Source organism: Cercospora kikuchii (assembly GCF_019650295.1).
Source record: "Cercospora kikuchii DNA, contig_00007, whole genome shotgun sequence".
Lineage (NCBI taxonomy): Eukaryota > Fungi > Ascomycota > Dothideomycetes > Mycosphaerellales > Mycosphaerellaceae > Cercospora > Cercospora kikuchii.
In genome coordinates, this window is record NW_025408588.1 from 686,150 (window position 1) to 713,090 (window position 26,941).

A 26,941-nucleotide genomic window follows, 5' to 3' on the forward strand; every position below is an offset into this window, starting at 1 on the left:
TTGCACAAATGGCTCATGCGAATCGAAGACTCAAGGTCATTTCTGAGGGCCCCGGAGGCTCGTCGGTTTCTTTGGAGTGCTTCCACCTTTGCGCAACTATTGGTGCCCATGAATGTGGCGCTGGCCTTCTTGTGCTGAGTACGGGCTAGAAAAAGCTCTATCCGGGAATCTTCCTTTAGGCCAAGGGCGACTTGACTTCCCCTGCCACAGCTCTTTCCACCCAATCCGCGTAAGCGACTGGCTTATGATCTGGGTACAATTCCTGAACATCCAGATAACCCAAAAACTTCGCGTTCGCTGGTGTATTGTCTCCTCTGATACCCCAACTGCGCCAATATTGGCCTACATGCAAGTTTGCAAAGGCTTGCAAATCATGATTGCCGGACTCGATACCAGCTTTGCCTTTCGAGATCATTTCCTCGATTTCTTCTTCTTTAAGCTGCGCTCAAGTCAGCAAGTATCACAGGCACACAGCGACAAGGTACGTACGTAGTTGCGAGTTACTTTTTCTCTCGTAACATCGTCCCAGGTATCGTATAGCATGTTCACGGTGTGCACCTCTGCATAAGCGAAAACGGACTTGTTCAACGTTCGTGGATCAGCGATGATCCTGGCAATATATCGACCCACGTCCCAAATATCGGTAATGGCCAATCTGGCACTGCCATCGCCTGGTATGGCGTTCTCCTTGACTGGAAAGTTCAACTTGAGATAGCTCGTTCGGCCAGAGGGGATCTCGGGGACAATTGACTGATACCACCAGCCTGTCTCGACATGAGTGTACGGCAGGTAGTTCCTGAGAACTTCGTTCAAGATGCGTTGTCGCTATTCGCAACCTTGTTAGAACACCTCCAATGGGCTCTTGGAACAGACGTACATGATCGCGAAGAGCGCTGACGCCTTCTGGAGGCTGTACAGTCGAGTACGCTGATGGCAAGAATCTCTTCACGCTGGCCTTTTTGGCAGCAACAATGAAAGGTATCTGTTCGTCGTATGCTGTGGCGGTCACGGCCGAGATCAAGACATCGATATTTTTCAGCTTTGATACCAATTGCTCAACATCGCCAGGGATATAGGACACCATGGAGATGCCTTGATCTTTGTAGGTCACGTATATGGGCTTATCTTCGGTACCTGGGCGTACAAATACAGAGATGTCCTGTCATGGTTAACTTGCAGGAATGATGAAAACGACTGAACAGCTTACGAAAGTCGTACTCTGTTCGAGCAACCCGCTGACAATCGATCGGCCAGCCTCGCCTGAGGCGCCGATGACTGCTACCCGAATTTGGGACATGATTTTTCCCGAGATTTCGAGAACGAAATCGAAGCAAAAGCTTGATAGATTGAAAGTGGGCTGGAGTGCCTCTTGGGACTGTTGACGGCTGCGGCAGCGAAGTGGTAGACCAATGCCATTGCTTTTATATGCTCCTCCAGCACCGGCCTTTGAGACAACATCAAGACTCTAACTCCAGGTTCTCGTGGCTTACAAACAACTGCATTGCAATCGAGGTGACAGAAGGGTGTCAAGAGTTCCTCCGTCCCCGCTCACGGCGTTCGTGGCATGGACGACGATTCATTTCATTCGTGGCAACCAAGGCTTGCACATGTTTGTGAAGTCCTGAGCATTTGTAAGCTTGCACGATATCTAGGTGCACAGCGTGTAGTTATGAAAAGCCCTCGCGTGAGTAGTCAAACCCAAAAGATCCTGAGACTTCGGCTATTGTTATGCACTCAGCTTGATGCTTGGACATCGAAAGAACTTGCTTGTAATCAACATCACAGGCCACCTTCAAGTCAAGTCCGAACAATTCTCGCTGGATTCTGGTGCCCGAAAATTCGGAAAGTCGCTTCACAGGTCTGATGTGGGAGTGAGGAGAATCTTGTCAACTGTTACATAGCATCTCGGCATTTCCGTTCTTGTCGAAGTCACAGCCGCAGATGCTGGAACGCCAAGTCCACGTCTGCCATACTAACAACCAGTAGCACCGGATAAAGTCTTAGCCTGTTCCAAGTCAGAATGTCCGCTCCGCTCTTCGGTCTCGCATACAATCTCGTACGACGACACTGAAATGGTCTGACTACAGGCAGACGCCCTACGCAGGAAAGGAGCACCACAGAATCCGAACGCCGCGTTGCCTACCGCGTAGCAAGTGCCGCCCTACGTAAGATCAATCTGGAAGGCAGGTTCTCAAGACTTCAGTATTTGAGTCACGTTTCGATCAAATCAAGAGACACGATCTCGTCTTTCACTTTTCTGGTTCCCTTTTCGCAGTCATGGCTTCCATCTCTTCCCGTGGACGGGAGCTACAGAACTACTTCCCAGTATTCTTCGATGTCCTTGATGATGCATGGGATCCAGACTCAAATCCTGAGGGTTTCGTGAACCTTGGTCTCGCGGAGAATGTCAGTCTTGCACGAAACCAGCCCGGAACAATCATGATTAACAAACAGCATAGACATTGATGCAAGCGGAGATGAAGGAGTATATCAATACACACGTACGCGAATTGCTTGCCCATTGCCTTCTCACTGTCGCGCTAAATGTGCATATCTTCAGATCGACTATGATGCTCGCAAGATGAACTATGGTGATGGTTTCTATGGCTCCAAAGAAATCCGCGCTGCGGCATGCCATTCCATGAACAAGACCTTCTCTCCCCACACCCCTTTGAATTCCTCACATTTGATCGCCACAGCTGGAGTGGGGAATGCTCTCGAGACTTGTGCTTGGGCTCTCTGTGATCGAGATGACTATATCCTCGTTGGACGCCCTTATTGGGGAAGCTTCAATTTTGTACTGACTTCCCGGCCTGGGTAAGTTCGTACTTGTCTCGAACGAAGACAATTCATATGCTTACATTCGATCAGAGTCAAAGTCAGAGAGGTCACATTTGACTCCATCGATCCCTTTTCTCTCGAGGCTGTAAGTCGATACGAGCAAGAGGTCGAGAGAGCTCGCGCGGAAGGACGAAAAGTCTCTGCACTCCTGCTCTGCACCCCTCACAATCCGACTGGTATGCCGCGTGCCCGAAATTACCTGCCAGTATGCTAAGCATATTTGCGCAGGACGCTGTTACTCATCGGATGTGCTCAAAGCATACCTGACAATGTGTCAGAGGTTAGGGATTCACTTCATCAGCGACGAGATCTATGCGCTCTCCACCTGGGACAATCCCCAGGCACTTGATCAACATGGTTTCATTTCCATTCTTTCGTTGGATGTGGCGCAATATATCGATCCAAATAGGGTGCATGTCTTGTGGGGATCGAGCAAAGTAAGAATGCAGGGGAAGTCATTCCAGCTGAACTTTGTCACTAACAAACGCAGGACTTCGGCGTAGCTGGGATTCGTATTGGGTTTCTCATCAGCCAGCACAATCCCGACTTCTTGAGATCCGCAAATAGTATCTCGTGAGACACCCGATAGCCGCCTACAATGGAATACGGGCTAACGAAATCCAGCTTCTTCAACTGTCCATCCAGCCCAGCAGACCACGTCGTTTCCAAACTCCTCGCCGATGATGCTTTCATGGAGTGGTATAAATCCGAATATCGAATTCGACTTGCATCCAGCTACCAATTCGCGACCAAATTCATGGATGCGCATGGAATCAAGTACATGCCCGTCAATACTGGCTTATTCCTGATGATCAATCTTGGAGATACAGTGTTCAAAGGGCTCGAGGATCAGGACATTTACCAGAGGCTACGCGCCAAGAAGGTGTACATTCTACCTGGCACGAGCTTCAAGTATGAGCGCTCTGGCTGGTTTCGAGCTGTCATTGCACATCCGATTACGACTTTGCAAGAGGGATTCCAGAGGCTCGTCCGGGCCATCCCACAATCAAGCCAGGGGCTGCCAGTGGAGCAACTCGAGAATCTCAGTGTCGACAAGAAATAGTCCCCACAACGAGAGTGGTTGTGTAACCAGTGTTGAATTGTCTGGTCTACAAACCACGCGCCATCGAGATGTCGACGCGTTCACTCCTCCCAGCTTGCACAATATCCAAATGAGTGAATACAGTTGGTTCAGAACGAAACTCCTTTCCACAACCCTTTCATGCCATTATTTCTTCTTTCTGCTCGACAATCGACCCATAAGCCCTCCTGCCTCCGCCAGTGTTTCAAACACTGCTCAGAAGTCAGCAGGGGGCTCCAAATCAGCACCACGTGCTGAAGCAGTGACTGCCCCCTTACCTATCGAACATGCTCCCAGCACCATGGCGTTGCTCGAGAACGTTCCCAAGAATACTGCGGAAGGGCGTCCATGCAGAACAGGAGTGTGCTCAACCCTGCCGCACGAGTGTTTACGCCACAGAACCATGCACTCTCAGGCCCGCATGAAGGGCTTCCGCGGCATTCCTGGGTACGCTCTCGTGCGACGCCATGCCGCTGGGCAACAATGGCGATCAAAGATACTGGAGCGACTACGGATTGCTGTTAGCATTCGGGGGCAGGTTTGGGGCATTACCTAGTTGGTCACCGGGTCTGGCATGTCGATGGCGATGGTACGCATCACGGTCTCGATGGTAGAGATGTTCTCTCCACAATCAATATAAATGGCGCCAATGATTGCTTCCAAGCTGGTCGCCAGAGTGCCCTCGCTCACGACTCCGCGGTGTCCTGGATTTAGGATCAGGTAGGTCCCCAACTCCATCCAGCGAGCGATCATGGCCAGCCGGGAGTTGCTCAGTTGCGACAGCCAGGTGCTGCAGACTCCTGTTGCGTGGTCAGACTTGTGCCGTGGCAACCAGTTCATTGATGAGCCACCCTTATCTTCGCCGGTGCGGTACCAGGCTGCCTTCATGGCCATGTCAAGAGCACCATCCCCAACGAGAGCCAGGCGCTTATTGCTCTGACGGCCAGTCAGGCCACTGGTGTCAATGGCTTCGTAGAGTAGGTCGAGCTTGGAAACATCGTAATCGAAATAGGTTAAAACGAAAGTATGCGCCTGATGCACTTTGTTTGGGAACGACATTTCGCCTTTGGGCTGTTTGGGATCTGCGCTGGAGTGAGTACCACAAAGGATGATGAAAGAATGTAGCCTGTTGAAGGATGGCTGTCATCGTTTTGTATGATGTCCCCCTGATCTCCAAGCCCCGCATCCGCCTTTGTTGCAATTTCCGAAACCATTTGCCTTCACCAGACACTGGGATGTCCATGAAACCGACATAACCCGTTCAAGTAAGAGAGACAAAGGGCTGTTAACCGTAGATGCGTGCATAATTATCTCGAGGCCGCATGCATGAGCAAGAAGCTACAACAAATATGCTGTACATTGACGAGAGAATGCGAGTCTTGGATGACATGTGTCATGGTACTAGTAGAGAATGTTCTTTCGGTCCAGCTTTCTGCTTCGGTCTGGAGTGGTCTCCAGCCACCGAACTAGACGTCTTGCAAAATCCCCAAGTATTTGGCCTTAGCCGGGTACAGCACCTCTCCACAAGTGATAAAACCCAGTATTGGAGGACAAGTCAAATGGAGAAATAGCCGGGAGGATGGAGAGAAGGTGTGTTGTGCAAAGTGGAAAAGGAAGTCGGCCGTGGTAAGGATGCCTTTTGGCATTTGCCAAAAGTCGCCGCTCTTGGCGAAGGTTGGAAAGCCGTGGCAGTCGCTTTCTCGTCCTCCACGTTTTCCATCTATCTCAGAAGCATTGCGACTCGCCAAGTGAAAATCTCTATGTTGTGTCGTCTGCTATGCTCACTCATACTGCGAAACAGAGTGTGTATATGAACACACCGGCGGCAACGTGCACTCCATGCCGAGTAAGATTCCGTGAAGGGACGAAGGCCGGATCGGTGGGATTGATGCCTCCCGCCAGCGCTTCTACGGCCGCTAAAATTTAGAACTGTACCGAAGCACGCCATGGACATGATTACATATGACTGCGCAGCATATATCTCCGCTTACATATCTTTTGTTTCGAAGGCCATCCATTTATAAGCCTGCTACGCGATCCAATACAGATCTTCTCCTACTCAATTCACGCTCTCACTCCTGGCGTTGCAAGACTTCACGATGGCCAGCAAGCTCTTCACCCCCCTCAAAGTTGGCAATGTCCAACTAGCTCACCGCATTGCCATGGCACCACTCACTCGTTTTCGAGCTGAAGACGACCACGTCCATTCTGCCATGGCGAAGGAATACTACGAACAAAGAGGCAGCGTCGCTGGATCACTAATCATCACCGAGGCGACTTTCATTTCGAAAAAGGCGAGCGGGTATCCGAACGTACCGGGCATTTGGTCAAAGGAGCAGATCGAGAGCTGGAAGAGGATTACAGAGGGTGTGTCGGAAAGAGGGTCGCATCTGTAAGTCTGAGCATGTGGCTACCTCTACAGCATCGAAAAATGCATTTTGCGATACGAGCTCATTTGTCTTGCTTCGTTCTAGCTACCTGCAACTCTGGGCTCTAGGCCGTGTGGCGAATCCTAAAGTCAAGGAAGCAGAGAGCTCCGGAGATGTTGTTTCCGCTTCAGCTGTGCCGGAAAAGGAAGGAGCTCCCGTTCCTCGAGAATTGTCTGACGATGAAATTCGAGAATATATCCAGGACTATGCAACTGCAGCAAAGAACGCCATTGAAGCTGGATTTGCTGGCGTGGAGCTTCACGGCGCTAACGGTGAGTGCAGCACCGACCTGAAGTTACAGAAGTGAAGCATGGTCTCCGTCATGTTTTGCATTTTAGTCCTCTCCTTGAGACATGGGCTAATCGATCTTGGGATGTCTGCAGGCTACTTGATTGATCAATTTCTTCAAGACACCAGTAACAAGAGGACCGACAAATGGGGCGGCTCTATTGAGAACAGGGCTCGATTCGCCATCGAAGTCACCAAAGCAGTCGTAGACGCTGTCGGATCAAAGAAAGTCGGAATAAGACTATCTCCCTTCTCAACATTCCAAGGTAAGCCATGCGGGTCGCTTTACTTCTCTCTTTGCACGTGTGTCAATCTAACACAGACTGCACAACATAGGCATGGGCATGTCCGATCCGATCCCACAATTCACGTACCTCGTCTCACAACTCAAAAAATTGCAGTTGAGCTAGGTCCACTTTGTCGACCCTCGCATCGACGTCCGGAAGGAGTATGAAGCCACTGCCTCCCTCAAACCTCTCGTCACAGCCTGGGAAAACACTTCTCCGGTCTTAATTGCAGGTGGCTTCACGCCGGAAATCGCCAAGAACACCGTGGACGAAGAATACAAAGACCAGGATGTTGTAGTTGTCTTTGGAAAATACTATATCTCTAATCCGGATCTTGTGTTAAGATTACAGAAAGGTCTGCCGTTGGCGGAGTACAACCGGAGCACATTTTATGCCGCCAAGAAGAGGGAAGGATATGTGGACTATCCGTTCTCGCAGGAGTTCGCAAGGGAGAAGAAATTGTAGGACGGTATCACTTTAAGGCGTGTGATATCGTTGTTGGCATGGTGCCAGCATTTTATGTTCACGCTTTTGTTGCGCTGAGCATTCCCCAGATAGAGCTTTGATCTTCACAGACTTATAGAACGAGTCCTTATAGATGTCATGCAAGTCGGTAGCAACGAATCCAAGCTTGACTAAATGAATTCGATACTGGCTAGTGGACACCCGTCATCTAGCAGTCAGAGACGTATTGCCACTCTCATCTCTGCACGGCAACCTTTTCGTCATTTCGACTTTCAGCGTGGAGCTGTCGTAATTCCTAGCTATTGGTGTAACCTTCGATCGATGAACACGACTATACGCTCTCGGCGAGAATGAGCATCGCAGTGTCAGAGCCAACGACCCTCGGTGCAAGAGCAAGAGCCAGACTACATACGTAGCAGGATTTGGACTGCCGCCAAGAACCCGTGGAAACAAGTGCAGTCAAGCCAATACGAGAGAAGGTTTTTGAATGTTACGCCAGGAGTCATCGCTCTTGGCAGGCCCACGCGGTGTCTTCTTCACATGCAACCTATGCACACTTGCGTAGCTGACATTCAATTCGGTACACCGAAAGTCTGATACGAAACTTTGACCTCATATCTGACTGACACTGACAGTCTGTTGAACCTCTCTGACGAATACTCATGAATTGAAATTATGCTTGGATGCTCGAGGACTCCTCGCATAGAGGTCTGCTCTCTTCGCTGGACCAGAAAAATGCGGACGATCAGCATTTCCGGGAACATTCACACAAGCCTCTACATATAGCTCAAAACCATATCTCTCACAAGATCCCACGGATGGCGCTCACCACGAATGATATTCGACCGCGTGCTGAATTCGTCCACCATATCTGGGCAACTGGTAGCTATTCCCAGCACCAGCCGAATACTGCCACATACGGCAAAACAAACTTGCAGTTATCGCCAATACGAAATGGTAGGTCGGTATTGTCTGACACAAGCAATCGCTCAGCGTACCAATGCGCCAGAGAACACAGATTACGAGTTAGGCTTGCATGAGCAGCTATAATTCAGCCTTGTGTCGAATTAGCGTTCAAGCTACCGCAAAGTTACCCAGAGATCTGTACACAACTTGCAGCTCACCTTTCCCGGATCGGATAGATCTCTCGTGTTCCCTGTATAGTCGTTCTGATGATGCGATCCAAGGCTTGGACGCGGCATGTGAAAGTACAATGTCTTCGCCGGACTGCGCCTGTGGTTCGCAAAATTTTGAACGTTCGAAACTGCTTTTCGACAACTCTCGCTCAGGATCGATATTTGTATTTAAACGATGGCAGCCCGCAGGAAATGCCTGGCACTGTTGGTCAGCAGCTTGAATTTTGCAGCAACGTGAGTATGTGCACGCCTGTTGGGTCGCTCGCTTTGACATTCTGTGGGAAGTTCCTCATCACATCTGATCCGGTCTACCATGCAAAGCTATCCCCGAGATATACAGACCAGCTCAGCACAAGGTAGGCCATAGCCAATGCATAGATCCCCGTCCTTCAATGCTAACTTCAATGACTAGGTCTTGTGATAACCGATTGCCCGTCAGGTGGCAGACGAGTTGCCCTGAGCTTCGATGACGGGCCATCCAAGAATGTAGACGGTATCTTAGCCCAACTAGAAGCCTACAATGCGACAGCAACTTTCTTCGTTAACGGTCCAGATGGCCAGGACTGGACAGGAACCTGGGAGATCGCGTCGGAAATCTTGCAACGTATTCATGCCCAAGGGCATCTGCTCGCATCTCATACGCAAGTGAAGTCTTTGCCGTAGTTTCGTAAATCTTGGCTGACAATCGTCGCAGCTGGACGCATACGAACTTGACGGAAGCGTCTTACGACGAGACAGTCGCTGAAGTGGTGAGTTATTCACAGCCCTCTCTCCTGTTACTCGCGCTGTAACTGTAGTAACGCCCCTTCAGAGACAAATAGAAAATTGGTTTGCCAACTTGTTTGGTTTTCTTCCCAACTTCTTCCGTCCTCCTTATGGCGAATGTCCGGAGTTTTGTCGAAGTACCCTCAGTGAGCTTGGCTACACCATTGTCAACTGGAATCTTGACACACAGGACTGGCGCTATCCGGACATCACAAGTGCTTCTGAGCGTCTGGAGCCCATTCGTGCTACGGAGGAAGCGCTGCGAGTCAATGAAGCTCCTCCCATTCTACTCATGCATGATCCGATCGACTCCACCGCGGCAGTGCTACTTCCAGCTGTCCTTGAATATTTTGCTGGCTTGGGATACGAGTTTGTCTCGGTCGCGGAGTGCTTGGACACGCCGAGGGAAGGATGGTATCGAGCCGTTGGGTATGCTTGAGCTCCAAAAAACAGTCGATTGGGCGAGTGGCGGGTAGTGCAGATGTCTACATGCAGACCTGTTGCGTCTCTCAAGAACTTGCCATGCATAATGTGAAATTTGCTCATCCACGCCTTATCCCGCTTTGTGATCAGACACATGTGCTCTCTCTCTCTCTATCATTTTCATTGCGTTTCTCGGTGTCGTGCTCATAATCATCAAAACGGAAATGTCGGCCAGCCGATAATTATTCTCAAAGACATCATTGAACCGTGTCACGCGCGTCCCAACTATTAATCGAATGACTGCTTCGCCTGCACGACAAATTTGCTCCTTTCGAGTAGCCGCCTGCTTATGGAATCAACTTATGCGGGCAATGCCAGTCTCGAAAGGGATGTCTTCGTCAAGAAGGGTCCGTCGGAATAAAGTAGGGGGAACCTCAGCGCCGGATACCGGAGTCGGGATGGCCGGATTAGCGGGTGGCACAGTTGGGGGACCAGTCCCAGGAACAACGATACTGTGATCGTCTTCTCCAAGTTCTCTGCGTTCTTTTCGGCAATGACGATCTGCGCACTGTATGATCTCGACATCGTGGCGTAGTTCTTCCTCGGTCAAAGGCCTTGTTGTGTTTAACAAGTCATCTCGCAGCATGATGCGATTATGGATGAGTTCCAGACGCTTTTGGGGTGGTTTCGGTGCTTTGGCCGGCGGCTCAGGATCTTGTGCCTGCTCTGAACCCGTACGCTCTGGGGCAGGTCGGCCTTTTTCCACCTCAGGGCGTGCTTTCTTGGCTGCATCATGCATTGACTTGGGCGGTGCACCTGCATACAGTGAACCCTCTGTCACGGACTTTTTGTAATCCTCTGGCATCGATGCAGTCTTGTACCAAGGGTCGCTGGTCAATAAGACATAACCAGGGTCTTGAGGGGCAATGTCTTTCGGCCAGCAGGCATTTTCTTTCAGCAGCCAATCATTACTAGCGCTAGGCTCTTCGACCCCATTCCAGTCAAATTCAAGTTGGAAAATGGCACGGGTGTATGGAACATCTTTCCACTCTAGAAAGTGCGTCAGCGTATTGTCTTTTCCTAGGCTTGAGCTTGGCTTTTGCTGCTTGTCTTTCAAGTCCAACAGATCTGTGTTGAATGGCACTTGATTGTAAGAGTCGTCGTTTTCCGTCGCGTGTCCCGCTGCATTGCTCTTACGAGGTCGCACTCTCTGACCGTTATCTTTGCCGCCGTCTGCTTTTGCGCAAAATTGTCTCCAGCGCTGCGCCGCGCCCCGGTTCTCCGATTTCGGCAACCATCGCACGTATTGGCCCCATTCTTTCTTCTTTCGCTCATCGGCGGAAGAGGGAAGGAAATAGGCAGGAGGCCATTCATCCCTATCACAACCAAGAGTCGTCTGTTGTACACCCTTGAAGCTGTAATCTGAAGCCGCTAGAGTGTAACTCTTCCACACATCATTCGTATGTTGTGAGAGCCAGTCTTCGACAGCTGTCGCATCGTTGCGCTCATTGCCATCCTCGCAAATGAATCGCTTAGGAGCACCGTTCTTGATAGCAGAGTAGTAGTGCGCACAGGCCTGCGGGTGATCTTTCGCGTTGCAGACGCTGGTTATAGCCGTCTTTGCCGTGACAGCACGCGAGCCGGATATTAGGTACGATGTTACCTCTGGTGTACTGCATTCATCCCCTAGAAAAGTGGTTAGTACGCGATGTGAGCCACAGTATTATCAGGGCCGACCTACCTTTGGGAGCGCGCTTTCCAAGGCGTCTAGTGCATTGTGTTGGCTGGGATGACGGTCGAGGCGATCTGCTCTGGTCTGGGTGCTCGACAGATTTGGGCGCGGAAGCAGTCGGAGCACTCGGTTTCTTGTCATTACCACCTTTACCTTTTCCAGGGACAAGGTCCGATAGATAGTCAGTCAAGTCTTTTGAAGGCCCTGCGCCCTTGGGCCAGGAAGGTGGAAAGTTTCGTGCAGCATTCGCGAAGATCTTGGCCGGACCTACAGCGCTGGAGGCGGTCCAAAACGCTTCGAACACTTGCTGTCCTTCTTCGGAAGTGTATTTGTTGCCACAGGTACCATCGATAGCTAGAGTGGAAGGTGCGTTCAACCAGTCTGTAAAGCCTTGTTCAGCGTCCTTGGCGGATTCCATAGTGTAAGCTAGAGTCACTGCTGCTTGCATAGCCGCCAGTGCCACGCTAGCGACAGCACCTCCTACCCCCGGTATGGCTGCAAGACCACCAGTCACGACAGTATTGATTGCAGTGAACCAAGTCTTGCATGCGATCTGCAGCAGGTCAGTGAAGGAAGGGCAAAGTGATCCGAAGACGGATGATTCAGAGTTGCAGAGATTCGCCACAACGCTACTCACCTCCTCGATTGCTACACAATCAGTCAGCTGTGATCACAATGTCTAGTCCAAGCATGATCGGTACTTACCTGGAACCGCGCTGTTGGCAAACCAATCTGCGATCAGAGTGATGGTCTTGCCATTGCACTCGCAGCTTCCCTGTGCTACCTGCGTATCGCCTGCCGTAGTGAGCCCCTATGAGTCAAGCTAGCTGACAAATCGAACTCACCACTGCCACCATAGCTTTCCCACAACGTCGGATTGCTCCAAGAGAGACACGCCGTGGCCGCAGTTCTACCGTCAGCGAGATTTTGCTCGGCTGCTTTGGCGCAAAATGGCACACATTGCTCGAGTGATTCATCTCCATACACAGGCCGCCAGTCCCACTTTCCATACTGGTCAAATGTTTTCTTCTGGAAGATCGTGCACTTCCCATCCAGTTGGCCAGATGGCCGCTGTGGAGCGCCATAGGGTCCCACCAGAGGGGCAGATGGGCGAGCACCTCCCTGATCTGCTGGATTGGTCGGCTCGGGAGCTGCTGGCGTGGCGGAGGAAGTTGGTCGTATCGTGTTGTAGGTGCAGACAGATCCAGTCTTGGGGTGTAGAACGTCTGGCTTCCCATCTCCGAGAACTTCTGTACAATACGAAACCTGTATGGAGAGGCCAAAGAATGAGCATGCCTTCAACACATGTAGTCCGGCTGACGATCGTTCTAACCCAATTGCCGACAATGAAATCTTTACTCACGGGAGCTAGGGTGGAAAGGTTCGTCAACACTCCGACATGAGAAGGAGGGGGAACGGCTGCAACGGAATGCCAGAAGATAGAAAGCAGAAAATAGTGTGACGGCATGTGTACCACCATGATGTAATCCAAAGAAGAATGGAAGAAGTGCACAAAATAGCCCAAGTGAGTTTGGTTGTCGTGCTGGATCGAAGGAAACCGGTGCTGAGGACGGATCGTGGCCGATCGTACGTGTTTGCGACTTATATATCGTTCTGCTGATACCAGCACGCATGGGCTTTCTGTTGGGCAGCGTGATAGGATTGCGGCGAGGATATTGGCTGTCGTCCTCAGCGGTAATGTTAGAGCCAACACCGCGTTGGAACTATATGTTGGACCATTGACGGGCGTTGCCTGTACGTTACAGTTTGCGTGCATAATTATCGACCATTCTCCAAGGTCGCCTTGACGCTGGGATGCTGCAACGCCGCAGCAGAGCATATGGACGGCCGCACCATTTCCGTATACGTTAGGCAACCTGTATACCGGGCGCAACACAGCCTCTTTCCAAGCACAGCTGCCGCCGAGTCCGTACCCAGTGTACGTGACATATCGATGGATATCTTGCACAGTCGCGGTGGACGCGTCCCAATAGACGCAAGGGACTTCGAAGCTATTCAGGTTTTCAAAGGTCAGCTTCATTCTGGCCCGCTGTGGCTTACCACAACTTCATGACGCTGTGATGCTATCTCGGCCTCTCAAGCGCTGTCTCAATCTTCTTGGCGTCCCCTGCGGAGTCATTGGTCCGACAGGGTTCACTTACGCGCGGCGTGCATAGACGCGCGATCCATAAGTATAGCGCAACACTTGCGCTATTTGAAACAACGATCGTTCGCCTAAGCCACACAATTGCGGCTCTACCTAAGAATAGGCTGCCTTGCATATATGCTGGTGGATTTCTACTTGCTTGTCGTGGCCAAGATTTGGCGCTCCACGTCAATAGCCCACGTGTATCATCTATGTGGTGTGGTAACGATCAACATGCGTGCAGTGATGCCGCCTCGCAACTCCCTCACAATTGCTTTCGAGTGGTTGATCTCAATATAGAGCCGCGGGCGTTGGTAAAGAGACGGACTCCTATCGCGTGAGTAGTCACAACTCAGCCAGCTCTGCAAGACATTGTTCCTTATTGTAGCTTTTCGTGGGCCATCCGTGCTTTTCAAACAACCCACGCACACGCCTCATGTACGCATCCTCTTTTCGGTGCTCAAATTTAATCTCATTGAATTTGTCTGGGAAGGCTTTGAGATTGCGAAATTCCTCTTTCATCATTTCAACGTACTTGCTCGGACTGTCTTCGACTGCGAGCGTCCCGAAATGGACTTGGAAGTCCATGAAGATGATCTCACGAGTTCGAACATCACAAAATATCCAGATTCCGTTGCGTCCATTGCATGAACCAAGAGTCACCACATGCTTTCCGCGTTCCATCTCAAGAGCCGGCCAACCACAATCATCCATTTCCTCGTCCATTGGTTCAGTCGATCCGTTGGCCGGACCAGAGAAGTCGTTGCACGTACACCCATCCCATATCTGGAATTCTCGGCTGTCGAGACGCTGAATGTATGGAATGTGCTTCATCACCTTGATGACAGCTTCATCTTTTGCACCAGGTTCGAAGTGAGCTCTGATAGTTTCATCAGGCCACCCCTCTCGTGGCGGGACCTTGAGTGCTTCTTGTGGGATGTAGAGTGTGATCAAAAATTTGTACAGCGAGTGAAGCTCGTCGGCAAGTTCCTCGTGGAGAGGCCTCATGGCGTGGTAGTTGGCGATGCCTGCGAATCAGAGGGACTTTGAGATCAGCAAGCCGGTGTCAACTGGCGTTTATGTGCCGCATGTAGCAAAGACTTTGCATTTTGGCCCAGCTGTTGGAATTTCATCAAGAAGCCTATTAAGCGCTGAAGTGCTGTGCCGCCGGCTGGAGAGGTGGAGTTGTTCATTGCCAAGACGCTAAGGGTGGGGACTTCTCACGCGAGCAACCAATGCCTTCCACTTCTCATGTTTCAGTCTCCAACATCATCATGAGTTGGCCAAAGTTGCCAGCGAGAGCTGCATATCTGAGTTTGCAGAATGAAAAGCGAAGGAATGCGCTATCTTTGGAGGTGCTGCGCAGTCTTCGAGAGCAGCTGATTCGCTACAACACCTCTCCCGTAGACGGACGACTTCGAATACTGCCTCCGTTCAAGCCCACACTGTTGAAGGACCTTGAGGATGTATCTGAAGGTCATGCGTCCAAAGAGACGCAGCAAGAGTATGCCTGGCTACTAGATGGAGCTACTTGGCACCGTGAGCGCCAAGGTCTTCCCAATGTCATCGTCTTGCGTAGCAGTGGGCCCGTTTTCTGCTCAGGACACGATCTCGGAGAGCTTCGAACGATCTCCAGGGCCGAAATCAAGGAGACTTTTGCTCTTTGTGCTGAGGTCATGAGCTTGATTAGGCGATCTCCAGCCCCAGTTGTTGGTGTAGTTCAAGGCCTCGCAACAGCTGCCGGCTGCCAATTGGCGTTGACGACAGACCTTCCAATAGCTGCAGCATCGACGCAGTTCCGCTTACCCGGAGCCTCAATGGGCCTACCTTGCACTTCTCCGTCGACTGCCGTGTCACGAAGACTTGGACCTCCTTTCACGTATCGCATGCTTGCATCGGCTGAGCCCGTGAGTGCGGATCAGCTTCCAGGTGGTGCTGTAGATCTGGTTACTGATGGCGAAGCTTTGGAGCGTCGGGTTGAGGAAGTCGTCAACAATCTTTGTAATCATACTGGAGCGCAGTCGCAAGCCCTGGGCAAGTGGGCATACTGGACGCAACTGGGGCTCCGTGGCACCGAGAGCGGAGGAGATGGATATGAAGATGCCGTGGAATGGGCTGGCAGAATGATGGCTCTCCATGCGAGATCTGACGATGCAAAAGAAGGTATCTCAGCATTCTTCGAGAAGAGGAAGCCAGACTTCGGTGGTCCAAAAATGTAGTCTTGGGATCGCTTGATGTGTCTCCGCAACAGTGCTTTCACGATTTACCACAGTTATGTGAGCGCTTCTCCTACCCGTGTCGCCATTGGCCACATGTTGTCGCATCTTGCTTGAGCTCCAGAGCTCGTCGTCGACCTGAAGCGAAGACTCGCGAATCTTCTACCTGTAATGTTTCTGACATGGCTGCCCAGCCTGAAGGCCGCATAGTCGTAGGACTAGCAGCTGAAGGTGCAGCCAAGTATCTCGATCTTTTGTGTAATTGCGTTGTCATTTGCCGTGCTCAGCAGCAATCCCCGCGCGCGCCCTCGCCTCTGTTGTCCTCCGCAGGCCTACTGACTGAGGAATACGTCCGCCGGAATCCTGTGGCCGCGGCACTATTGTATCCACGTTGCGCTACATGCGCTTGATCTGAGCTGCCGCGCTGGTCCCGGTGTATATTCGAATCAGGCAGATCGGGCTCAGGCAGCTCGCCCTCTCGTGTGTCGGCTTGATTGACCCGTAAGTCGTGGTGAGCGGATGAGGGCGAATCTCGTTGCCTTTGCGCATGGGGTTTATGCTCCGCGTAGCGGCATCGATGGTCTGCGAATGTAGCTGCGTGAGGGTTCGTGTGGCGGCGGTGCGTTTCCGGCGCGAGCAGCAAGCCTGTCGGTCGGACACTCTCGTTGGCAACCTTTGCGCTGGAGATTGGCAGCTGCTGAGTCGGTGGGTGAGCAAGATGGCGCCGCGCGAGGTCGAGGAGATGTGAGCCTGCTGGCAGCGCAAACTCGCGAGCGCACTCCCTACGGAAGGCTGGCACTTTCCGATCTTCAAAAGTATGCTCAAGTAGACCTCAGAGCCAACGCTGTAGATGCCTTCGATCGAAGCGCGTTTGTCTGACACTCTCATGAGAAGCGGCGTGAGCGCCACCAATGGGCACATGAGCATCTGATCACCGCCTGGAGCCAAACACTCGCGCACAGCGTACTATTTCCGTGAGAAACAAAGGACACTTGCAGGCGTATGGCGTCCAGATGCTGGAGACGCGATGCAAAAAGGTGATGCCCATGTCTAAGCAAAGACCACAGGAGTCTGTCAGAGACACGAGCAAAAAAAAAAAGAAGCTCGATGTTGAATCGGCTGAATTCGATATTGAATCGAATTCGGGTGTGTTGAAGTGTTGTTGATGGTCTGATGATCACGTTAGCCGGGTTGCTCACTAAGAAGCTCAAGTGTGTGTTAAGAAGCAGCAAAGCAAGCTAGCTAGTTAATGTACAGCACGCCAACGCGCCGGCTGGGTGGTCCTTATTGGACAAAGACCATCAAAACCAGATCCCTTATAAGTGTTAATTGTGGACGATGGCGTCTCCACAGCCCCCGGCGCCTACATCTTTTGCTGCAGACCAGCTACAGACTTCGGAGTCATCGGAGGTTGGAGCCACGGCTGCATGCATCTCCAGCATCCACTTTGTGTGTCCTTGCGAGCGGTGTTGCTGTCGTCGTCGTCTCCGCGAGGTGGAGGCGGCGGAGCTGAATGAAGCTGACCGAGCACGTGCAAGCTCCTTGGCAGCTCACCAGCATATCTTTTGCCACGGTGCCAACACCATCCACCATCGTCGCGAAAGGTGTTCGAAACCACCGTAGAAAGCATGAGCAGTGTTCAAATATGCTCGTCCGTGAATATCAAATGCCAATACGCCGTATGTTGCGGCGCGATGAAGGCGTGCTGATGTTGAAGTTTCAATGCCAGCTCGCTGGAAGCGGAGCAGTCCGACTTTTGCCACGGTGCCAGCACCACCCACCACCGCGGCGAAAGGTGTTCGAAACCAACGTAGAAAGCATCAGCAGTGCTACAACATGCCCCTCCGTAAGTATCAAATGCCAGTTCGCGGTATGTTGCAGCGCGATGAAGGGGTGTTGATGTTGAAGCTCCAAAGCCAGCCCACTGGAAGCGGAGCAGCCCAACTTTTGCCACGGCTGCAGCACCGCCCACAAAGGTCTCGAATGGTGTTCGAAACAACCATAGCAAGTATGAGAATCATTCAATCATGCCCATCCGTGAGCTGCAGATGTCAATTCGCAGTATGTTGTCGTGCGTGGACGGGTGCTGCTGTTTCGATTTGAAAGTCAGCCCTCGGGCAGCTGAGCAGCGCAGCTTTTGCCACGACGGCAGCACCATGCAACCAGCACGCTAATGGTGTTCGAAACCGCCGCAGAAAGCATGAGAAGCATCCAAACATGCCTGTCTGCATTTGGCATGTGTTAATTCGCGTGGTGTTGCGGCGTGATAAAAGGGGGCTGGCGTTTGAAGCCAGCTGATAAACCCCTGCTTCGCCCAAAAGAGCCCAGCGGCAACCTCGGCTTGTCCTGCACTCTGAAATTATGATCCGGATTGATCTGCGGAAGCTTGCGGTGTCTCAGACATGCCTCTGCGACACGATTTCGTCCAAGTCTCAGCCTACCAGCTTAGAGCATATGGAAAATTCGGAGACAAATGAGACTGCGTTGGGTGATCCAAAGGAGCCCTGCGGAAGATAGCGGTCTCTCAGAAATGCCTCTGCGACACGATTTCGTCCAACGCTCAGCCTGCCAGCTCAGAGCATATGGAAAATTCAGAGACAAATGAGACTGCATCGGGTTATGCCCATGGTGAGCGGCCAACCCCGACACGACTATTCCACCGTAATGATACTTTCGTGATCGAGCATTAGGCCGAAAATGACCATTGTACGGGGAGGGGTGCAAAAAGAATGCGGCCAGCACACCACTGTGCAAGACGATCTGGCGTCTCGATCCCTTTACCTTTACAACTTCAAAAGAAATTGCAAAAAAAGGCAAAAAAGAAAGGAGCATTGAATGCTCGTGGTAGGCTTGATGAAGCCTACGTAGAAGATGTTAGTACGTGTTCTGAAAGCTGTTAGTACGTGTTCCACAACGAATGTTTGAGCGATTGGCGGTCGCTTTTACACCAATTGGCAGTTGGTGATCCAAGAGCAGAGGCCCTCATTGGCTGTGAGTGCTTGCTCTTGGATGATGAGAGCGCATGGCCGGCATATATAATGCTCAGATGAATCTGGCTTGGCGAAGAGCATCAGTTTCCTCGACAGACCCAGATCTTTCCAACCACCGCATTATATGACGTGCACGTACCTGGGAATTCAAGCTGAGATGCCATGCACCTTCAGCATCAGGTTTTACAGTGGATCATGGCGTTGTGTGGTGCGCGAGATGCGATACACTTTTCAGCCCTTCGGAGGTCACCAATTCTGGCTCCGGTCGCGACGAAGCCGGCGGCTCAAACGCTTCTCCATTTCCTCTACTTACAACACACTGCAGAGAAACGCAAGGAAGCCGCCTTACAAGCGCAATGCGCAAACAGAAAAGACCACGGGAGCGGTCACTGGGCCTGGGGCCAGAGGGCCTGCGGAATAGGGGTAAAAGCAGGACCTTTCTGGATCAGGCTGGAAGACTCTTTGCTGCGGTTCGGGCAAGATTGGGACAACGCGTGCGCATCGGGGCAGAGGTACGCAAAGCAGGATGCTCCTCCGTGGGCATTGGGAGGCTCAGTGCGGCCAGAGTGCGGCCAGGCCCTGCTGAGACAATAGGCTTCTCTGTCGGTACCGCCAGCGCGCAGCGGCCAGTGACCGTTCGAGCACAACTTTTAGTGCCCCAGGTAGGCTCTGTGTACGTAGAAATGTAGCCACAAGTGTCAACTTGTAGCAGTCGTGACACTGAGCAGATGTTTCCGTGCTGTTGACTGCTCCGCCCATCTCCGTGCCAGCAGCGCAACATGGGCAGCAGGCCTTTACAGAGATACGAGGCCCTACGAGATTCCGCCAACCGCTCAGATAAACCGCAGCGATCATTTCAGCCGGTCGGCGGTTTTGTGCTCTGTAGACCACGGGACGATGCATTGCCCTCCCAGCTTGCCAAGAACCGGGCTTTACAGGCATGATGGGCATTGCTGGCAAATGTTCGACGACAAAGGACACTGCAATCAGCGAAGAGCATTCAGACACCATCATTGAACAGTATTGCCTCCCTGAAGACCTGCCAGCAGGTGGATTGTCCTTGGTTCGATCGACAGCACCAGCAAACGCCGAACAGCAGACGAGCTTCAGCGACACTCCCGGCGGAACTCCACGAGCGAGACCAGCGATTTCGAGAACGACCGAAGCAACAATCATCATCGAACTGTACAGCGAATGAGGCATGAAGTCTTTCGATCCTCGGCCAGAGGCGATGCACCGTGCTACTCTCGCGCCCCGCGGCCCTTGAGCGCGAACCACAACACCGAGAGAAGAGCTAAGAGACCAGCTAGCGCTGAAGGGACAATGGCAGCGGTGGACAACACCGCATGGCGATGTGCCATCCGCGGGCGGCTTCCTTGCGCCAACAAAGTTTTGGGGCCGCAATGGGAGGCCACGGCCACCTCGGCGGAGACACTGAATCCCCTACAGAGCGGACAGCGTGGAAGGAAGCCCATACGATGGCTCACAAAAGCAAGAGTGGATCCGTAACAGATACCTGGAGAAGCCTTCCAGGACTGAGCAACACCAATACACCAATGCAGAACACCGATGCGAGAAAGCGAGATGATACACACGTTGGCAAAGACTGGGCTAGTGGCCCTGACATCGGCACGTGGCATGACTGGGGACTGCCAGAAGATCGTACATGTAGCTGGTGCAGCGCAGTCCACGCCGCCCGCATGCCCGAAAACCTGGTTGAAGTTGCACAGTGTAATCACCAGATTTGGAAAGAGAGGCGTGGAAGGACAGCCAATTTGCCGCGAGTAAAACCCAGACGCGACCGAAGGCACCGATGCTGTAGGGCGCAGCTTCCCAGAAACTGGTCTATGAGCGTCCACCATTGCCTTGGAGTGCCAGGACAAGATCCCTCTTCCAACAAGACACGAGATGTGTTGAGTACAGAGATGGCGGCGGAGACGGACGCCGAGAGCGAGCACAAATAGCTTCCGGAGTACTGGCCGGTAGCAGGCGTCGATGCTTGCCTGGATTACAAGCGGTCTTGATATACAAGATGGAAACGCCGAGCTTCCTCACCGGGACATATAGGACTCAAGAACCACCGCCGAATAACTTGGAACAACAGTCTGGAGGTGCTGGAAAAAACCATTGTTTTCGGCAATCTGCAGGCCTTGAATATATCGGAGTTTTGTGAGAGGGGTGCGATCGCAATGCGCTATCGGAGAAGATCGTCCCGTTCGGCACCCTGCAAGCTGCCCGTCTATCGGACTTCTCTGAGGGAGGTGAAACCAGAACGCGCGAAATCTCAGAGATGAGTCCAAGGCTTTTTCTTCAAAATATCGTACAGCAGAGGCCGATTTGAGGGGGTCAGGATGCATGCTTCGCATGTGTATGAAATGCTCAATGCCACACATGCTTGAGCAGTTAAAATGGCTGTAATGAGAAGTTTCGATCGCGTTACAGTCCGTAGGAGAGAAATGGTCCCAAAGCTGCGAGAAGACCAGAGCAGGAAGCGTATCGCACATGAGTCCGAAGTTCAACGACGGGACAGCGCAACAACAGCAAGCCCTATCGTATGATTCATGCGAGCAGCGATGTTTGCTCCTCCACTTCAGTAATGAGGAGTAGCGAGATCGCTATCTGTGGGAAGCCTTGAGCAAAAACCCGAATTTGAGCTCTTTAATGCAAACCCCAAGAGGTCTGTCCGACAGGCTTGAACATCGTATGCTGGCCACATTGTCCTGGATGTTGACTGGAGCCGAGGGAATGATGCTTTTAGACATCCGGCGAGAAGAGGTGTCTGCCAAGCCACTGCACAGGACCTTCCTGTGCTGAAGAGTCTGAATATATTGAAACGAGTTCCGGTCCCGAATTGGTCACCAGGAATTGGCTTTTACACCACATGCTTGCCGAAGCATTGGCAACATGGGTGCGGTGTACTTTCCTCAATGGCATCTTGATTTCGGGACGGTAGGTGTAACATGTCATCCTCAAATTTGCGACTTATCGCCAATCTTTTCTTTATCGAAGCACGACGGTCGCGGTACTCATTCTCCGCGCGGACATGTTACACTTCAGTGCAATGATCGCAATCAACGCCGTAGTGATGACGTCTCGCTAAGGCTTCGTGCACACCTGTTGCCGAACACGGCCGGCCGTACGTCTGTGACTTGAAGTTCTTGGCCAGCAAGACACTGTTACTCTGGCAAGGCCTTGTCGTACGAGAGGCAGAGTATCGACAGTCCGGTTCCCAGCTTTGGTGATCTGCCGAGACTAGGTTGCCGCTGCACCAAGGTAGGTGTCATAATGCTTTCTGGCTTCGTATGACGCGCTCTTTACTCCAATCCTTCTCGACGATGGCGCATATCGCTGAAGCAGGATCGCCAAAGCTGATGGCGAGTATCTTGCATGGAAGAAAGACCGGTCCATATCGTCACCCACCTCTTTCTCCGAGCTATGTTCATTGCGCTGGGTGAGCATGGCCTTTGCAACCATTGTTCTATTGCCTGTCGCCGCGGACTGCTTGTTGCTGTAGAGCGTCCTCCATCATCTCGAACGGCTATTTCTTGCAGACGGCTCAGTGTCGTTTCTTCTTCAGCCATCGCAAGCGCTTGTCGAAGGTCCCGCCGCAGGTTGTGTAGCTGAATGGCAGAGCGCCGATCGACACACGCCGTGCGAAAAACTGCTGTCCATCCATGGCACACACGAGGATCGCTCGGCTTGCTCGTGTTACGCAGGTTGCTCTGTGCCAATTCCGCCCGCACCATGGTGTTCCCGGCGAATGCTACGCCTTTTGCGCGGCCGTGTATCACTTCCTGCCATACTCGCCATCCTCATAGCCTTGCGTGCGTCGTACGCTCTTGCTCCTCGCCCTCGCCAAAGGCTCATGATGGTGTCGCGACCGTATACCGCCTCTTGTTCTGCCGGCGGTTGCGAGTTCGGTATGCCCGTTCGGAGGGCGAGGATATGCTCGAGGGCGTGATCATCGGCAGGGGATCGAGCCCATCGCTGTGGATAATGTTGTTCATCGGCGCATGGCCATTGCAGTCGTCGTACATGCACCGCTGTCGTCGTTGTGTTCGTATCCGTGGTTGTTGTGCTACGCTCGTGGTCGTGGCCGCCATCGCTGCTGCGACGGGAGTTTGGTCCGCTGGAGGCAGGTATCGTCCGCTATGCCTTCCCAATGCGTTCATCATGCTCTTCAGCACTCTGGTCGCAATGATGAAGAGCTCGCAACCATTGCGAAGCGCTATTGCGACTGTTGTGGGCGGCAGAGGGCATCGTAGGCGCTGGTGGTGGTTCACGCTGTGTCGGGAGTCTGCGCAGCTGGAGCAGGCTTTTGTCCGCTACGCCTCCCCGATGCTTTCACTATGCTGTTCAGCATGCTGAACGCCATCGCAAAAAGTTCGTATGCATCGCAAAGCGCTGTTGCGACTATTGCGCGTGGCTGAAGCCATTGTTGGCGATGGTGGTGGTGCAGCCAGATCGGGAATTCGCGATCGCTGGAGGCAGGCTTTGTCCGCCACGCCGTCCCATGCATTCACCACGTTGTTCAGCATGCGCGACACGATTGGAACGAACTCGCAAGCGTTGCAAAGCATTATTACGACTGTTACAGATGGTAGAGGCTATTTCCGGCGATGGAGGAGGCCCGCTGGTCCTCGGTGTGCTACCCTCCATTTTCCCTCACGGCCTCACAACTCCTCCAACACGGACATGCCATGATTCTAAACGATGCTAACACCATTCTGACGGATCTCCGACACTCCTCGCCGTGTTTTTGATGGTACTGGGACCAACTGGGCGGCATACTTGTGTGCCGGAGTGAATATTGGCGGGCTTCTCGGCCAACACCTCCATTAACCTCAGGCCGAATTCTAGCTCACCTCGACGTTCAATTAAGCTCATTTAGCTTTCACACCACGCGGGAGCGCTACTGTGAGCTTGTCAGGGGTGAGCTGTTGCCCTGTGCTCGCAGCTGGGAAGCCTGGGCAGCCGATCGGGACAAGCGTGGGACGCTCAGGAACGTCGTTTTGCAGCTGCAAAGACCCCAGCGAGGCTGCAGCGAGTCTGTGGCACAACCACGCAAGTGGACGAGGCATGGACTATGATAACACGAGATGTAAGATGGATAAAAGGAATTTTGATGCATTCTGAGTTTTCTATCTAGCATGGCATGGCATGGAGGAGAGTGGTACAGCCAGTCCACACGTAGCGAGACGTCAGCAGGCGACGCAGATGGGAGAAGCACCTCTGGAAGCCACCGTTGGGACACACATCACGATGGTGCTTGCAAGAGCGCATATGTCCTGAAGGCGAAATGAGATATCCACATTGAGGGATTTTTGATGCCACAGTCTTGTACCTGCGCAGCGCTTTTCCGAGAGAGCCACGGTCTCTGGCATGTCCAGCTGCTCGCCCTCGACCTCGCAGATGCGCAACTGCAAATCGTAGCTGCGCGCCAAAAATGGCCAATAAACCCAGCGACATGCGTGAGACACTCTACAGCATGCAGAACTGAGTGGACAGGACAGTACATTATGCTTCATCTTCTGGCAACAGCCATTGGCACCCTACATTGCGAGAGCGCTTCCCCTTCCTCGAGGGTCGCGCTCTCGAGTCCTGAGATCAGCAGAATCTACTCTCCTCGCTAGCCTCTGCTGAGCACAAAGAAGCCACAACCGCGATCGCACCGTTTTCTATGTACTCCGTTACGTATTACGGAAGTGCGAAGACAACTTGTTTCCTTGCACAGTCGGGGCAGCGATATGTCCTATCTTCACCTGGCTGCCATGTTCCTCATCCAGCTTCCAAGAAAGTCCTCGCAATGGCGCCATTCTGCAAGACTGGCATGTCCTTCCGCACTTCTTCCGGCCCAGTGGCTACGTTCGTCTCTTGCAATGAGCTATCCGCAGCAAGGGGCGCCTCTATCGCAGCAGTCTTCGGCACTCCTTGGTCTCTTGAAACATACAAAGGCTGGCGGCACGCCGGGGCATTGCGAATGGGAAGGTCTGCACGGTATTGGCTGCTGTCAGAGTCGGCAAAATCTTTGGGCTGGGCTGCATTGCCGATATCTTCCCTCGCCATGGACTCTGTGGAAGAGGACGCTGGTGGTTGGAGATCAAGAATAGCGTCTTTCTCGTTCTCACTTTCTGTCATTGAAGGGGTTATCATGTCACCTGCCTGGTTTTGTGCCGGCACTTTGAGGATTAAGGCCGGACTGTCCTTGGCTATTATCTCTTCTTCCGTCGAACCTGCTGCATCTTGGCTGACCGCACTTGAAGTATTTCCAACCTGCAGGTGCTCTGCTGGTACTTCTCTCGAAGAGTCTGTGGGCGCACCCGTGTTGAGCTTTCTTTCCGAGCTGATGGGCAGGTGCTCCGTGGACTCTGTCGTTCTGGGCTGCTGACGTAGTAAATTGACCTGAGCAATAGGCCGCTCCTCCGAAGCATTATGCGCATAGTCCTCTGCGGCCGTATCCCGAGCCTGCCCACGCGCCGGCGCATCATGCTCCGTCCGGCCAACACTGTCCTGTTGTTCCTGTAGCTCATAATCGAAGACATTGATTTCGGGCACCAGGTTCCTCTTCGTCTCATCCCACAGACCACTGTTCCCACTCATCCAGCTCGAAGCCGGAGGCACTCTGAGGTGCTGATTCCCCTCAGCTTCCAACACCTTCGCTTTCTCCTCCCTTCTCTGCTCCTGCGGCAGCCGCTCATACCACAGCCTCGCCTTCAACGACCTGTGCGCATCAAGGACATTGTACCCACACCGACATAGCTCCGCCTCCATACGCCGAATTGCAGTCGCTCGCGGAAGGCCTTGTTTTCTCCACGAACGATACTGGTATTTCGTCCAAGCCGCATGTTGTTCAAAAGCATTCAAGTACTGCTCAATTTCCTCCCTTGCTTGCTCAACCTGCACGCCTCGCTCTCGCGCATCTTTCAATGCAAGGTGAAATACAGCATCGTCTTTGCTGTATCCTCGTCTCCGCATGAGTCGCGAGACACGAGAGCTGAGGTCAAGAGCTTTTTCTTCGGAACAGAGTTGCCTGTCGATTTCGTGACCTGGCAGCGCACTTGACGTCTCCCGCTGAGGTTGCTCCATTTCCTTCTTCGCCACGATCTCTTTCAACAGACGATGTCGGGATTGGTCGCCTTCGCCATAAACCAACGGCATGAAAACTTCGAAGATGCCAAGAAGACAGTACGCGAGGTCTTCAACTCGTGTAGTTCGTCGATTCGTCATCCAGGACATCTTTTCTTCAACGCTGCATGCTTTCCTCTTTTCACAGTCACGGAGCACATCATTTGGAATTCCAGAGATCTGGCTGATGAGAGATGTCAAATTCGTGTTGGACGCGAAGCAAAGAGGATCACAGTTGGAAGTTGTCTGCCCTTTGTGTCCGATTACCTGCCAGGTCTGATCGAAAAAGATGACAAGTCTAGGTGCGATAAGCTCTTGTAATGTCCAGCCTCGGGCGAACCATTTGCTGCGTCCGAAAGAAGTACTGTGGTGCTTCTCTTGATCGTTCGAGCCTTTGTCCTTCGTCGCCACGACATCGCCGAGGTATGCAAGACAGCACTCTGCATTGGCATACCAGCGGAACATGGAGTTGATGGACTCGGTAAGTTCGGAAGAACTCCTCTGATCAATGCAGACTGTGTCTATCCAGAGCCAGTCAACTCCCGTTCCAGACTCCCGAATTGTCTTACAGAAACCTTCGATCTTCTTATGCCCAGGAGAGTCCGTATGTCGCTTTTTGACAACATCTTTATATTTCAGCTCGCGTCTACCCCAGCGATGCGATGCGATGATGTATCGCGGCAGGCTCTCAATATTATCATGATAGAACTCCTCGAATTCCAGTGTATGGACATTGAGCAGGCGCATGACTACCGCGGGGACAGATGAGAAGATGGCTGTTGTTAAAGCGAAGAGAAAGAGAGGTCGAGCCGTCGGCATTAAAGTGTATGCATGAGCGGAAGTACCATGCATTAGTTGCTGATGTGGCAAGCTGAGCATTGCGCTTGACCCTGCTATCGCTTCTGCAGGTTCATGCAAGCGATGCTGCACCGCAGCACGCTTGTCACAACTTATTGAATGCTGAAAAGTACTGTTTGATAGAGGGTGATCAGACAATGCCTTTCCAGCTCCTCAAAA

At 52.3% G+C, this 26,941-nt stretch overlaps 9 protein-coding genes across 9 annotated transcripts; 4 read left to right on the forward strand and 5 right to left on the reverse strand.

Moving 5' to 3' along the window:
* Window positions 1-175: 175 nt before the first annotated feature.
* CKM354_001038300 (uncharacterized protein) lies at window positions 176-1,297 on the reverse strand (the record flags this gene model as incomplete). Its single annotated transcript, XM_044805840.1, has 4 exons — window positions 176-439; window positions 490-825; window positions 878-1,159; window positions 1,208-1,297. 4 exons carry the CDS (start codon window positions 1,295-1,297, stop codon window positions 176-178), a joined length of 972 nt encoding a protein of 323 aa, XP_044661775.1.
* Window positions 1,298-2,277: 980 nt separating this feature from the next.
* CKM354_001038400 (uncharacterized protein) lies at window positions 2,278-3,904 on the forward strand (the record flags this gene model as incomplete). Its single annotated transcript, XM_044805841.1, has 7 exons — window positions 2,278-2,406; window positions 2,460-2,501; window positions 2,561-2,817; window positions 2,872-3,017; window positions 3,070-3,278; window positions 3,332-3,414; window positions 3,466-3,904. The coding sequence occupies 7 exons, from the start codon at window positions 2,278-2,280 to the stop codon at window positions 3,902-3,904; spliced, it is 1,305 nt and encodes a 434-aa protein (XP_044661776.1).
* Window positions 3,905-4,474: 570 nt separating this feature from the next.
* Window positions 4,475-4,981, reverse strand: CKM354_001038500 (uncharacterized protein; the record flags this gene model as incomplete). The annotated part of the gene is made up of 1 exon (XM_044805842.1): window positions 4,475-4,981. One exon carries the CDS (start codon window positions 4,979-4,981, stop codon window positions 4,475-4,477), a length of 507 nt encoding a protein of 168 aa, XP_044661777.1.
* Window positions 4,982-6,021: 1,040 nt separating this feature from the next.
* On the forward strand, window positions 6,022-7,391 carry CKM354_001038600 (uncharacterized protein; the record flags this gene model as incomplete). Its single annotated transcript, XM_044805843.1, has 5 exons — window positions 6,022-6,314; window positions 6,397-6,623; window positions 6,735-6,905; window positions 6,976-7,009; window positions 7,271-7,391. 5 exons carry the CDS (start codon window positions 6,022-6,024, stop codon window positions 7,389-7,391), a joined length of 846 nt encoding a protein of 281 aa, XP_044661778.1.
* A 1,449-nt stretch (window positions 7,392-8,840) lies between these two features.
* Window positions 8,841-9,731, forward strand: CKM354_001038700 (uncharacterized protein; the record flags this gene model as incomplete). The annotated part of the gene is made up of 4 exons (XM_044805844.1): window positions 8,841-8,883; window positions 8,940-9,168; window positions 9,222-9,276; window positions 9,339-9,731. The coding sequence occupies 4 exons, from the start codon at window positions 8,841-8,843 to the stop codon at window positions 9,729-9,731; spliced, it is 720 nt and encodes a 239-aa protein (XP_044661779.1).
* A 339-nt stretch (window positions 9,732-10,070) lies between these two features.
* CKM354_001038800 (uncharacterized protein) lies at window positions 10,071-12,927 on the reverse strand (the record flags this gene model as incomplete). Its single annotated transcript, XM_044805845.1, has 5 exons — window positions 10,071-11,401; window positions 11,457-12,095; window positions 12,153-12,242; window positions 12,293-12,713; window positions 12,781-12,927. The coding sequence occupies 5 exons, from the start codon at window positions 12,925-12,927 to the stop codon at window positions 10,071-10,073; spliced, it is 2,628 nt and encodes an 875-aa protein (XP_044661780.1).
* A 1,011-nt stretch (window positions 12,928-13,938) lies between these two features.
* On the reverse strand, window positions 13,939-14,601 carry CKM354_001038900 (uncharacterized protein; the record flags this gene model as incomplete). The annotated part of the gene is made up of 1 exon (XM_044805846.1): window positions 13,939-14,601. One exon carries the CDS (start codon window positions 14,599-14,601, stop codon window positions 13,939-13,941), a length of 663 nt encoding a protein of 220 aa, XP_044661781.1.
* A 266-nt stretch (window positions 14,602-14,867) lies between these two features.
* Window positions 14,868-15,812, forward strand: CKM354_001039000 (uncharacterized protein; the record flags this gene model as incomplete). Its single annotated transcript, XM_044805847.1, has 1 exon — window positions 14,868-15,812. One exon carries the CDS (start codon window positions 14,868-14,870, stop codon window positions 15,810-15,812), a length of 945 nt encoding a protein of 314 aa, XP_044661782.1.
* Window positions 15,813-24,577: 8,765 nt separating this feature from the next.
* CKM354_001039100 (uncharacterized protein) lies at window positions 24,578-26,671 on the reverse strand (the record flags this gene model as incomplete). The annotated part of the gene is made up of 1 exon (XM_044805848.1): window positions 24,578-26,671. The coding sequence occupies one exon, from the start codon at window positions 26,669-26,671 to the stop codon at window positions 24,578-24,580; it is 2,094 nt and encodes a 697-aa protein (XP_044661783.1).
* Between the last annotated feature and the right edge of the window lie 270 nt (window positions 26,672-26,941).